The 14645-nt window shown below is 43.6% G+C and overlaps 1 protein-coding gene across 1 annotated transcript in view; it reads right to left on the bottom strand.

Annotated features, from left to right (window-relative positions):
- Positions 1 to 13913, bottom strand: part of ST8SIA5 (ST8 alpha-N-acetyl-neuraminide alpha-2,8-sialyltransferase 5) — a 46315-nt gene extending 32402 nt beyond the window's left edge. Inside the window, exon 1 of the mRNA XM_010005021.1 lies at positions 13783 to 13913. Coding sequence (XP_010003323.1) covers positions 13783 to 13913 — 131 coding nt within the window. The remainder of the gene's footprint in view (positions 1 to 13782) is intronic.
- Between the last annotated feature and the right edge of the window lie 732 nt (positions 13914 to 14645).

Here is a 14645-nt window from a genome sequence, read left to right as displayed (position 1 = left end):
GAAAGAGTGAGCCTCCAAAACTGCCCTCTCCCCTCCCAAGCTGCCTCCCACCACAAAAGGCAGGAGAACAGTCATATAAAAATACTGCAAAAGCTTCCTCTGAATCTTTGAAATCCATTTTCATTTCTTCCACATTCTCCAGCGGTCGAGTTTCAATTTTTCAAAGAAAAACTATTTTAAGTATAAAAATGAGAGTATTTCAAATACAGAAGCCCACATTTTTCTCATAGTAGAGCCATTCTGATCACTTCTAATAAAATCCACTGATACAGGATAATGTAGTGCTATGACTTCTTAGGGAGTCCTGTACCTTCTGCATTCCTCTGACAGTTTTTAATCAGCTGAGGCTGCCCAAGATATGACTCCCAACTAGAGTATCAGTGAAGGGAAAAAAAAAAAAAGATGAGAAAATTCTCACTTTTACTAAGACACCTTTTAGGCTCGTTGAAATAAAACACTTGTGATTCTCTCCCATGTACCACAGTCTAACACTTTTTTTTTTTTTGCCACACTGCAGCTGGGATAGAAACATGTTTCTTGTGAATGTGTACCTTTTTGTAAAAGGCATCTAAATATACAACCTTAAAAATATGTTTTAATTGCTAGGCACAGCACTGAATGAGATACGAGGAGAGAGCAGAGCTGTGGGGAAACCAAACTGGAATTGTAGTTTTTAAATGGATTTAAATTAAATATTCTGGGCTTAGATACGTCCTTGTAAACTGAAATAGAGATAGATAAATAGCTGGCATCAGTGTGTCCTTCAGAGGTGAAGTCTCCTAAAGCATAGCCAACATTCAGGCACATGACATGAAGAATTAGAACATTCAGAAAAGTCCTTTCCCCTTGTACCTCTTCACTCCACATGTAACAGCTGGAACGAAAGCTATGGAAATGCTCAAATGGAGAGTGGGGTGAATCTGTCCATAAAGCAAAAGAAATTATAAAATCACTCTTTAAGGCCCTCCTCTCATCAAGCCTTTTTTGGGAACAGTGTGTACTGCAGCTGAGGCACCAAGTTTAAAGGAGGACATGCACATTTTGGGTAAGATCCAAGAAGAGATCAGGAAGACTAACACTGAGGAATGGTAGGTATGTCTTATGATGAGCAGCTTAAAATACTTCTTTGAAATGGCAGAAAGGGGGATCTAGTTGAGGTACAAAAATACCAAAGGAGAGCAAGCAAGGGTCTGGATACAACACTGCTAAGGACATGGTGCATGTCCTTACATTACCCACATGGTAAGGAGAAAGCACAAAGTTCTGAGCTGAGCTGAAGGTGAGGAGCAAGCTAAGTGTCTAATCCTGAACCAGACAGGAAAAGGGGACTGCACGGTGCTTTTCTTCCAACAAACAGGTACTCAGGATTTTAACACCCCACAGACTTGCATTACACAACACACAACACAGAAGAAAAGTTGCACAGCTCGTGGGACTGTGCATCCCACCTGTCAGTCTGCAAGACTGACCAAGCAGCTGCTCTGCATTTTCTGCACTGATGCTACAACAAACCTCTTCCTCCTGGTAAAAACCACTCCAGTAAATAGTGGTTTGTAGGAATAGCGCTGAGTAGAAGTCAAGGGTGAGACATTTGAAAACACTGACCTGAATTAATTCTTTTCCTAACAAGACTACTGAGAGTTTTACCATTTATTTCAATCAGCCTTGTGCTGGAAGATCTCCATTTAAAAAATATAGAAGCTTCTAATCCTCTGAGTTGTGAGTCTTAAGTGTTTGTACATGATGTCTGGCCAAATCTGCAAGTAGGCTGAGAAAATACAACTGAGGCACAAACTGCTCCATCAGCGTATTTTTTTTGCATGTTATGGGAGGTAAATTCTTAACACCTTCACTTGGCACTAACTAAATTTAACAGGTAATCAAAGAAGGGCTAAACGTGGATAAGAATTGCAACGGAAAAGCACATGCAGGTTGGAAACACAAAAAAATAAACAGAAAAGGCAGCAGAACAAAAAAGAGGGTTAGGAAAGATTAAAAAAAGGGAAGAAAAGCAGAGGAAATTACTTAGATACAGAGGCCTCCTATGTAATTTGGACAGCTCATGTCAGAGTTTAGAAAAAAGAAAAAAGCTAATTTTAAGCCTGGGATCATTACCAATGATCACCAATGGTGGAACTTTGCCATTTGCTCAATTTTCCCTAATGTTATTTGCTTCTAAAATTAGTTTATCTCCCCAACGTGTGACACTGATGATGACAAGGGAAGACCTTCTAAAAGATGTAATAAACAGACACATCTTTAGTGCAGAGATGTGATGTTTTGCCCATTCACTGCAAGCAAATTTCTCATCACTCTTTATGGACCTCATTAATCATAGGACTTATCCCTAATAAATGAGCGTATGAGCAATGTTGTATCTTGCATTAGGGAAACTAGCAAGAAAGAGTGAGTTGAGTTTCAGATAAATGTCAAAGCATTATTTTGGTTCTAATTGGAACTGTAAATGTTGAAATCAGTGTGTGGTCAAATAAACACTGGCATAATGTAAGAATAGCAGGAGGGGGTCAAAAAAGCAGAAAATTAATAAAGCAGCAGAGATTGTGAAGAGCTTGTCAAGACCAACTGTCAAGAAGCAGCAGGAAGCAAAGTCAAAAGCCTGTTGCTGCAATCCAAACAAGAAACAACTCTTGCACAAGCAGAAGTTTTAACAGCAGGTGTTGCCAAACAATTATGGGGTTTTTAAACTATAAGGTGAGAATGAACAAGTGGATAAATTGCAGCAAAGAAGTTTTATATCCATACTGCCATCCTACTGAGACCCCACCCCAGGGGTCTCTCACTGCCTTTTTAGAGCAAGAAGGCAAGGTGAAAATACAGCTCAGACAAGAAGGTTGGGCTTTTAAGATGGAGCTTTTCTATAGGTAATAAATGGAAAAGAGCCAAAAGACTACCATAAGCATAGCTTGTGGTCCTGTGTGGGCTCTAACCAGAGAGCAGGCCATGATCATGAATGTATGAAGCAGAATTTATCCAGAAGAGACCTATGTGCTTTCAAGGTGTAACACCAGTTCGGTGCAAGTGTCTGAGCAGCACAGCCATCAGCACCTATGAGTAGTGAGGACTGAGTGGCAAAGGGGGCATCATGCACATGGTACAAGGAGAGGGCATGAAAAGCACCTGCCACTCCAGTGCTGACCCATTTTCCAAAAAACACCAGCTCACCTCACTTAATCCCAGCCAGCAGGCTATTTCCACTCATCTTTCAAGGTGACAGCTACCACTGCCCCCATCCTGCATCTCCCAGATGCAGGCCAAACCCAAAAGCAAGCAAAAACAGGCAAAAAACAATGTAATTTAATATCAGTGAAGCTCAGCCAAAAATCTGACTCGCCTTGCTGGCCTGCCACAGATGGTCAAGCAAGGGAAAGCAGAGGAGTCTAGAGACTCCTTTGAAGGGGTGAAAGGAAGATACATATGTCCAGAAGAGTGAGGCAAATTACTTCATTTATTTCTGAGCTCTCTTTCTTATTTGTCTTCATTTTTCCTGCTCTTTCTTTCTGGCAGTTCTCATATTCCTTCTTTACACACAGTCTCCCTAGAAAAAAAAGGCCATTAGTGGGGGACAGCATGCCCAGCTTTTGTGACTTCGGCTCCTGTTTAAGTTATAAGTTAACAGAGTACACATTAATTCCATCTACAAAACTAATAATTTTATTATAATATCTCTACAGGCTGGGTCATGGTCTCGCACTACACTGTTACATCCTACCCATGAAGCCACATAACAGTCCCTGGCCTGACAAGAGACAGTCCAGGCTTTCAGCAGGCTTCCTAAAGTCAGTGGAAAATCATGTGCCTTCATTGTACCTCAGTTTCCCCAATGCATTATTCTTGTGCCCTTGAGAGGAGGAACTGAGGACATTAGTGTTAAATGATCACGCCACTCTCTTTGAAAATGGAAAGTGATGCCCCTATCCTACTAACAAGGATGTCACAGAGGTATAGGAAAGTCAGATAGTTAATCTTGCTGAAGATTAAGTTCCTTCCTCCTGCAAAATGAGGCAAATATGACTCACTGTGTCCACAGGGTGTATGGAAAATAAAAAGGAAACAGTGGAATGCATGAATGACCTGGAGATGAGAGTGATTGAGAACACTCACTAAAATGGAACAGAGAGTAAGAGGAGGTTGGGTAAGAAAAGGGAATGTGAGGAGTCTCCAACATGACAGACCATTGCACAAGTGAGAGAAGCCTAAGAGGCCAACAGACATTACAATAAGAGGAGTTTTGGGGGGAAAAAAAAGCAAGGATCGTGGCTCTTTTGCACAGGCCGGAAACAAGTTTATTTTCACTGCACTTGAAAAGACATCTGAGGGGCTGAAAAGGAGCAGAGTATCCACTAGCTAACAATGAGACACTGAGACCAAACCCCACTCAGCAGAGGCAAGGCAGACTAGCCTCTGTGTCAAAAAACTCCCCTTTTGTCACAAAAGAGTGAGACTCTGTCCCTGAAGGCAATGAAGTTAGATGCCAACAGGATGTTCATCTGAATAGTCTAATATCACTTCAAACTCTCCAATCTATTTTGAAATAAATATTCAAGGTACAGCAACCTAGAAACACAAAGCATAGATGAAAGAAATAAATGTAAATCTGCTTGTAGCAGCCCATGTCCAGTTCACCAGTGTTGTAACACCAGAAAAACACCACGGGTGAGTTGGCCTCTTTCAGTGGAGAACCCATGGGCACAACCCCACCAGATGCAGCCCAAAGAAACAAGACATTTCTGCAGCACACTCATGCACAGGAGCAGGATGTTCCCTGTCCAGGAGTCCATAATAAAACTCAGGTTTGCATTCAGTGGAAGCAGAGTTGAATCTGACCCGGTCCAGTTTAGAAAAACACTTATTTCTCCAGTAAAATTAGCAAAATGAAAGTTTTGGTCTGCATGCATACACATACCTGCTCCTGCTCACTGATTTAATAGAGACCAGTCTTTGCCTCAGTGACCAATGGCTTTTGAAATTGTCTGACAGTGGGTAACTGCTGGGCTGATTGCTTCCTATCTTAGGAAACCCTTAGAAAACGTCTTGAAAAATGTATGAAAACATGTGGGAGGGAAGGAATGGGCTATTTGCAGCAAAAGGAAGAAATTAAATAACATGGGTCCCATGAAAATCAAAACACGGATGGGAAAGGGGCACGTCTGTGTAGCAGGGCACTCCATCTCTCAATATGCCTGCCTCAGTTCCCTTTTATGATTCAACTGCACACACTTGGCCATACTGTATGGTGTCAGGGACAAGCTTGGCTCCACGTGTTAGAGGGAAGTGGCAGTTACAAGGTGGTGGAGGAGTATATTTTGACTAATACAACAAGCAAAATTGGAAACAAAGGTGGGAAGCTTCTGAATTATATCCACTGTTGCACATTAAAAAAGGTTCTGTTTATATAGCACATTTTACATGTGGGTTAAACCTTGTATCCTCATCTGAAAAACCTTATCTTTAATCATATCCCAAGAAAGATATAGTAGAATCAACACCAACATTCAACTAGTCTGCTTAAACAGGATGACATGATTGGACATGATAGGATACCTTTCAAAACAATACCATCTTTTTCTGATCTGTGGCTGGAAGATAAACATCCATGGAGTAATAGATAGTAAGCATAAATTAATTTTCACAATTAGTCATAATTTAAATATTAATATTTGTAATAATTAGGAACAACACAAAACCCACAACAGAATGAGGTGACTGTGAGGCAAGTTGTTTCCTTTCCAAATAAGAAGGTCAATCAAACCTCAAGCACAGACACTCACAGGCAATCCCAAATAATTTTTAAGACAGCAGGAAATTCTGACATTTGAGATGGCAGCTCAGTGCAAAAAGATACCTGACACAGCATGGGTACCAGGAGCAATCTCACCACAGTATGAGAGATGTGAGGGAGCTGATTGCTTTGCATCTCGTATTTCGAAAACTAATATATTTAGCACTAGGTCAAGTCTTCCTGCACTGAACTATATTCATCTGAGTAAACACATCCACAAAGTCTCAGTAGCACTGAGGACTCATGCTAAAGATGATGAAGAAAATGCCATGTAGAGTCAATGTGTCTGTACCTAGTATTAGCTACAGGAGTAGGCAATATTCCCTCTCTCTACGCACAGAAGTGGATGGCACAGTCTCCTACCACTTGTGCCATCCAAACTGTTGACTGCCCAAGATTCTCAGCTGGGACTGTGAAAAGCCTATCCCTGGATGTATTTGTTCTTAAGGAAAGTGCTGTGAAACAACCACTGGCAGAGATTGCTTTTAAGGTTTTCTTCATGAGAACTAAGGCATAAAACTAACTAAACGAAGAGGACATAGAAGGACAGTGACTATTCATGGGGCTGATTAAAAAGCAAAATGGAGGGAAGCAGTGGAAGGCAAGGATGCCTCAAAGAAATGAGGGGTTAAGACCACAGTTTGCCTGAGGGAGGCATGGGCTGCTGAGCAATGAATACACTTGAATTAAAAAATGAGAAATGAAATGAAAAAGCAATCAAGGGTAAGAATAAAGCACAGGAAAAGTAAGAAAATACAAAGCTCCGCAGAGCGATGATGCCTGAACCAAATTCAGCAAGTGTAAGAACGATCAAGAATACCCAATCAGGTCAAAAATAAAAGACAGAATTTCCAGGTGCTCTGCTACACTGGCCACAGAGGTCAGTGGTCAGTGATATGATTGCTCACAGCTGAGGTTCTGGCAGACACAGGTGGAGAACAACTGAAAAAGACTTTGTTCTCATCTTGGCTTTCTACAAATGTAGGTAGAACTGAATTTTGTACCTGCCCTTACACAGGGAGGGCAAGCAGATATTGTTTTTAAAAAATATGTAAAACGTGTTAATTACATGTTATAACAGAGATGTTTTTGAAAGAAACGCCACAGGGTTTAAAACACTTTGGATTAAAGGGGTTTGATTGACAGGGGTTGAGTGCTGGGCATTGGCCAAACTCAACCATTACTTCATCATGCTGGCAAAAGATCCCACACTGGATCATGCTGGTCCCTAAATTGGAAAGATACGGATTCAATAGATGGACCCCTTGGTGGATAAGGAATTGGCTGGATGGTCACACTCAAAGAGTAGGGGTTAATTGTTTGATATCCAAATGGAGACCAGTGACAAGTGGTGTTCCTCTTTATTGGTGACATGGACAGTGGGATTGAGTCCACCCTCTGCAAGTTGTTTGACAACACCAAGCTGTGTGGTGTAGTCAACACGCTGGAGGGAAGAGAGGCCATCCATAGAGACCTTGACAGGCTGGAGGGGTGGGCTGTGCAAACCTCATGAAGTTCAGTAAGGCCAAGTGCAAGGTTGGGGCAATCCTGAGCACAAATGCAGGCTGGGAGTAGAATGGATTGAGAACAGCCTTGAGGAGAAGGTCTTGGGGCTGTTGGGAGCCCAGAACCCACCCGTGTCCTGGGCTGCATCCCCAGCAGCGTGGCCAGCAGGGCCAGGGAGGGGATTGTCCCCTCTGCTCTGCTCTGCTGAGACCCCCCTGCAGGGCTGGGGCCAGGGCTGGGGTCCCCAGCACAGGAAGGACATGGAGCTGCTGGAGAGAGTCCAGAGGAGGCCCCGGAGATGCTGGGAGGGCTGGAGCAGCTCTGCTCTGGAGCCAGGCTGGGAGAGTTGGGGTGTTCAGCCTGGAGAAGAGAAGGCTCCAGGGAGACCTTAGAGCACCTGGCCCAGGTTGCCCAGGGAAGCTGTGGCTGCCCCATCCCTGGCAGTGTTGAAGGGCAGGTTGGATGGGGCTTGGAGCAGCCTGGGCTGGTGGGAGGTGTCCCTGCCCATGCAGGGGGTTGGAACTGGATGATCTTGAAGGTCCCTTCCAACCCAAACCAGTCTGTGATTCTTTACTCTATGATCTGTATAATGTGCAGAATGTGGAGTTAGCCTAGATATTCAGCCAAATATCCTAAAAGCTGTTTGCATGGACAGAAGCAGGCCTAGATCCCCACACAACAAAGTTAGAGATGAAAGCAAGCTCCTACTGGGTATTATGTGAATTAGGTTTAGGATTAAATTGTCTCTGTATTGAATAGTGAGGATAATTGCTGCCTTTTGGCTGGTCAATGTGTAACTCACTGCTCCAGGGCAAGAAGCTTCTGAAAGGCCCACACAGTCCATGATTCAATATGAAGGCAACGGTGGGCATGTGGGAAACTGGATTAGGGAACTGTTGTGGCCAAGGGCCACAGCCACAGCAAAAGAGGCTGCAGGTCACTCTGTAGTGACTCACATCCCCTGTATTTTGAGCTCAGGAAGGACCACAGTGTAACACACCAGCAAGTGACACTCTCAGCGTAATGTGATTTGCACATGTGAAATACTGGAATAACTGACTTGCATTACCTTAATTTACTGTCCTCCAGGGAATGCAGGACTGGCAATTTGAAGACTGTTTTCTGTTAGAGCCATAGACAGCTCTGCCAGGGACCACAAGAGAGGAAATAGCAAACACTCATGCTCTGGGTACTAAAACTTTACTTGATGCTTTTCATTAAAAGCACATGAAAATCATGGCTCAGAAAAAAACACACTCCAAGTAGCATAAGGTAAGATTTTGGTTGCAGGACAATTTTCACAATAAAAGTATTTGTGGCAGCATCTGATAGAGCTGTGATTGCTTGAAATTTTTTGCAGAGCTTTAACTTGTATACCAGGTACTTGTGAACTCTCTCCTCTAATTCAATGTAGGGAGACAGGAGCACTATGTAAAGCAATCAACATCAGCAATGAGAAGGGAATGGAGCAATCAGGGGTGATGAGTTGGCAGGCAGCTGAGTTAACCTCTCACCTCCCTCTTTGTTCTGCCCACTCCATCCCATTGACATCTCTCTCCTGAACTCTTCCCTAGCACAGACTCCAGTGCTGCTCTGACCTCTTGAGGAGCTGATTCTGCTCCTTGCCTTTGCAAGGTTAGTTAGATATGATGGGAATGCCAGCAACCTGGTCCCCTTGAAATGCTTCTGGGAATACCCAGTAGCAAGAACACCACGGATGGAGTCCTGGCTCCTCCAGATTTGATAGACTAGATCTGGTCACTTTAAGGTGATGGCCATATCCCACATGTAGGCACACTGGTGTATCTAGCTTAAAGTCTTTATTGTCTCCTGATGTTTCCAGTGCACTTCTCTGAAAAAAACTGACCTAAATCAAGACCAGCTCTGCAGCCCAGTCAGGGATTCAGCAAGGTGACTCACAGGTTGCATGTCATTTCACAGGGATAATGTTTCACTCTGGTGAGAAACAGAGGGGGCACGGAGCTGTGTGTTAGAGAGATTACTCACTAGGTGACCTTCAGCTTGCATCTCTTTGGAAAAATATTTAAATGGAAAGATACTTTAACAGTGGAATAGATGATCTTAGGTTACAGCTAACATCTTCATGGGTGTTATGAAGAAACCAGAGGAACGAGGAGCACATGGCACATTCTGGGCTGGACCTATCAACTGACAGGAGTTCCTCATGAGCCCAGTTCAGGACAAAATACAACTCAGGCTACATGGAGCCTCTGTGTCCACATCACAAGTGCTGCTGTCACCAGAACCTTGTCTTATAGTACAGTACAGACAGTACAGCACCATACAGGTTTATTCCTTTCTTGCCCATGCTGTGCAAAAAAATATAATCAGCTATCATTCTTATCTTATGCAGGTAAGGAGAAGGTAAGGATGTCTGGGGATTGACTTGAAACTGTTGAATAAAAGCTGCTTCAGAAATACCAAAATGTTGGTATAGACTCAAGTTATGAGAGTCTGATATGAATTATAGGGTACACACACACACAGAGAGGAGTGAGCTTTTAGTTTCATTTAAAAGAATCAAAGCCTTCAAATAATGCAGGCTGCCTGCATGAGAAGGTTTGCTGCTTCTTGCTGAGGGATTCTTTGGGTTACTGTACATGCCCCCTCTGACAGACCCCAGGGCAATCTTTGTTTAAAGTCTCGTAATAGATTTGAAAATGCATCATGCTCACTTAGCAGAAGAAAAAAATAGTTTTAAAGGGGCAGATTCCCTTCTTCATCTGACACTCACCCTGTGCACAAGACAGGCTGTTATTAAAAAAAAAAAAAAAGAAAAAGAAAAAAAGTGTATTGAGTGAATTCCTTGCCAATAGAATATTGATTTATAGCAAAGTATTGCTCTGATATTTTTTCCTTGCCAAAGCAGGCAAGGACCGTCCTATTGATCCATCCCATGCTACAGGTTGGGAGATGAAGACAGGGACCATTTCAACATTTTTTACTGTAGTGGCCATTTCCTGATGTAATCCAGGATTGTTCCCTGCTGGTCAAACAAGACCTCACAAAAAAAGGCCAGCCCTCAGCTGAGCATCTGATTCAAAAGAGAATTCAGCTGAAAGCTGAGGGCTGGAAAGATGTGTCAATACAAAAGCAGGCAGCAGCTCTGCATTTAAGCAGAAGTCCACAGCATTTAACCTACTTCAGCAGATCAATGCAGCGGATTTTTAATCATCACATTAATCCTAAAATAAAAATAATTACCCCAGAGATCTGTATTAAAGTCCCTTAATTGTATCTCATTTCATCATCTGTTTTACTCAGTCAGGATCAGGAGCTACAGAGAACAGAGCTTCCCAATGTGATTCTCCAGCTTGCAGTTTAACTCTCTCAGTAGGAAGTAGGACTTCAGCTCCTACTATGGGGATGAGACATGGCCTTGCTGAGAGCACCCACATCCATCCCACTTGGGGGAAAAATGAAAAAGGGGGGAAAAAAAGGGTGGGCAGGATGCTGCTTCCAATGGCATGGTACAAAACAGTGGGGGAAGGAGAAGAAAATATATGGTGGGTAAAAAAATGTGTGAATACCTAGAAATTCAATCTCTGTGTTCTCCCCTTCTTCCTGCAATGCCAGGAGCTCATTAATATCTCATTAAGGGGAAAGAGAGGACTTGACCAGAGGACCCATTATCACATTTCACTGAGCAGAGCTTATTTCCTGAAGCATCCTACCCTGCCTGCAGTCCTGCCATCCCACAGCCAGGCTTTGGGAGCACAGCCAAGGGCAAACACAGGACCACAAGCCTCCGTGGAGAGTACCAGGTGGGTTTTTATGGCAATAAAACCAGCCCATTCCCTGCTTCTATGGGCAGGTGGCATGGCAGAGCTTACAGCCATGCAGCTAACTTCTCCATTGTTCTCCCAGGGAAAAGTGCCTTTGTCCACACTGCTTACTGGGACCATTTCCTAGCCAGTGCTGTCCCCTTCATTGTGCTTAACTGCTTGTTTTAGGTCAGATCTCCCCTGCCTTGCTGGCCTTTACCCATTCCCACCATCTTCTTGCAGAGAAACAAACTAGCCCTGTGTTATATTTAGGCTTAAAAGCATCATACATTTACTTGAATAGTACTTCAGGGCAATTTCCAGGTTTTTCTAAATACGCCAGGGAATTTATTCCCACTGCCTTGGGAAGAGGCCCAGAGGTTGTTACTGCTGCAGATGTTGGGATGCAAGCACAGGCTGTTGTAAAACAAGCAGCAAGCTGAACCCTAGTGAGTAAATGGCTTTGGGTTTAGGCAGCATCCCCAAGCTCCAGCTTGGCAAGTGGCTATAAATATCCCACTTCTCCTCTGCAAGGATGCTCTCCAAAACCACTGGGTTCATGGTCCCTGGAGGTGGCAGTGAGGATGAGTCCAAGGAACCTTACAGCTGGCATCAGCTTCTCAGAGGGAACTTAACAATGGAGGTTTGTGGAAGAAAAGAGTAGTTAAAGGTTACAGCTACCCCTGCACAGAGCAGGCTGGCAGTCAAACTGCTGGGAATGTAAAATGATGGTAACAACATAGGCTGCTGTGTAAATCACCTTTCTGTTGTTAACAACTGACAGCTTGAGGCTGCCACATCCTTTTTATTTCCATGAAGGATGGGAAGCACCACTTCACAGCAGAAAGGAGAAAAAATAAAACAACAAAAAACACACACACACACAAATAAAAGAAAAACAAAACAAAAAACAAAAATTACAAGCTGGAATAAAAATAAATAAACAAAGTGACAAAAGTCCCTTTAATGGCAGAGTGCTCAGGACCAGACTTTCCCCTAGCAAGCCTGCAAATGGGGCAACACCTTTTTTTCATTCCCTGGAGCCCAATGATGACAGGAGAAGTTCCAAAGGCATGAGGCAGGACAGAAACAGGCCACAGAGACCACTCACTGGAATAGTTTCAGTTGCATCTTCTCCTTATCTTCTCTTTACTTTTTCTATTTTTCATTTCAGTTTATACTTGGGATTTATTTTTCATTGCCCTAATCCTGTTGCAGCCAACTTAACTTAGAAAAGCAAGGTATGGCTGTAAGGCCTCCAGAACAAATGGGGAAAACCCAGAAAATAAGGCAAGATGAGACCTCAGTGGGTCATAAAGTCATCCTCTCAACATCAAGGCAACTTGGTACTACTCTTCTGGCCTACCTAACAGTTTCCTGAAGCCCCTCAGAGATAGGGATTTACACCTCCTTGGGTAGCACTTTTCTTTAAACATTTCCCTTCATGGTTAAGCCCAAATCTTTCCTGCTGCAACTTAGGTCCATGACTCTTTGTCACATCATGAGCCTTCACAGAGATGTGTTTATTAACTTTATCGTGGCAGAAATAGTCTGGATATTTGAAGACAGTTATTGTGTCTCCCCTCGATCCTCCCTAAGCCAAACAAACACAGGTTTTCTACACCCTTGCTCATTCTTGCTGCTTTTCTTTGGCTCCTTCCAACTGAGTCACATCTTTCTGGAAGTGAGGTGCTCAAAAGCAGAGAGAGTCTCCCAGCCAAGGCCTCATTGCTAAGCAAGGCACACAAATCACTGGGATAAACCACAACAGTTCTGTCTGTACATATTAATATCATGCTTACTGTTTCCCCCCACCCCAAAGCAATAAATATTTGCTGATTTGTCAGCATTTTACTTGCCCTTGGCACAAAGCAAACAACTACATGAGTAGCAAACTGGGCAAGAACCAAATCATTGATCTCTCCTGGAAAAATGCGGCTAAAATCCAGTAAAAAATTCCACACCAGCTTGCCTACACTTCTGAAACCCACTTACTTCAAAGCATGTAAGAGAAACATTCCCCCTTATGAAATCATACAAGCTGCAACACCTCAAACTAGATTCAAGTAAAATAAATTCTGCATGAGTCAGGGCTAAACACTTGGACATCCCCACTGGTGTTTGCTGTAAAAAGAGCAGTACTGCTCTCAGATCAAAGACTGATGTGCTCTACAACAAAAGAGTCTCAGCAGTAATTCACAAGAATACAGCAGTGAAAAAAATGCAGTGTTCTCTCTGTTATTTGGAACACTAATGTTGCCACTTGGATTTTAGGAATTGCATTTACATGTCAGTTTCTAAAGACATGAAAGTTTAGGCAATGAGTGTGCTACCTTAATTCAACCCCTAAAGACATTTCAGCTTGAACTTACACAGAGTGAAAATCCTACACGGGAGGACATGAGTGGCAACTACTCAGGTGTCACAAATCAGTCTAGCTTAAGTTAAGTAAGACCTAGATTTTTCACTACAGCTGAGGACTCACCAAAGAAACACAGGAACCATTTCATTCTGCCGAACATTCTCCTTTTTAAATAATTCAGCAGGCATTACAGATGCTGGATGCACCTTCCCAGACTGACAAGATATAAATGTAGAAGGGGTTTGGGCAGGTGTCATGGTATGGCTGGATCTCTCTCTCCATTCAGTCCGATCAGACAACTTCCCCTGTTCCCTCCGACCCCCCCTTACCTTTTGAGATAGTTTCTCCCATAGAGGATCTGCTGCAGCAAGGTGACCACAGCAAAGGCGCAGATGAATATGAAGAACAAAGTTCTGTTTCCCAGCAAATCCCTGCTCGACGAAGGGTCAGTGTATCCCATCCTGAACTAGGCGCTGCTGCAGCTCTCGTGGGTAGAATTCAGTTCATTGTTGCCTTTTTGCTGGGAAGCGGAGGGGAACGTTTGCTGGCTTTTCTGGGAGCAATCCAAGGAGATGGCATCCCATCGTTTGGCCCTGCTGCCCCTTCCTTGCCCCTTTTTTGGGTGCTAGCTCCAGGATGGTGCGCAACGTCTCGCTTCCACGGTAAAGTTTGCAGGAGATTCAGCCGCGGGTAACATCTAAAATCATCTCTCAGAGCTCTCTCAGCGCCGGCAGCCTGTGCTGTGCAGGAGGCATTCTGCTGCCTCTCAGCCTCTCTTGAAAACCCGCTGCTAGCAATTATCTACTTCAATCCCATTTTCGTATTCCAGATGGGGGAAGCTGCAAATACACCAGAAAACTGCAGCCAATGGCAAACACAGGACTCCGGCGACGCGCGTTGGAAACACATACTCGTCAGCTCCTCTTTGCTTCTGCTCAGTGATTCCAACAAATTGTGCTTGCAAGGAGACGTGACTGGGGTGTGCTATGACTGGACGAGCATGTTAAGGATCATGAGGGTTCCTTTCAGTCCCCTGCAAAATAAAAGGAAAACAACACAAAAAGCCACCACCGAAATAAAACAGCGGCAGCAATCCGGTTAGGAGAGCTGCATCCTGTGCAGCAGCCTGCCGGCCGTTCCCCGTGCTCCACACTGTAGGATTTGAATGCAGAATGCAGTGCCTGTAGTCAGG

The sequence above is a fragment of the Chaetura pelagica genome, unplaced genomic scaffold, assembly GCF_000747805.2.
Source record: "Chaetura pelagica isolate M959 unplaced genomic scaffold, ChaPel_1.0 scaffold121, whole genome shotgun sequence".
In the NCBI taxonomy this organism is placed as follows: domain Eukaryota; kingdom Metazoa; phylum Chordata; class Aves; order Apodiformes; family Apodidae; genus Chaetura; species Chaetura pelagica.
This window is presented reverse-complemented; position numbering and strand designations above follow the sequence as displayed.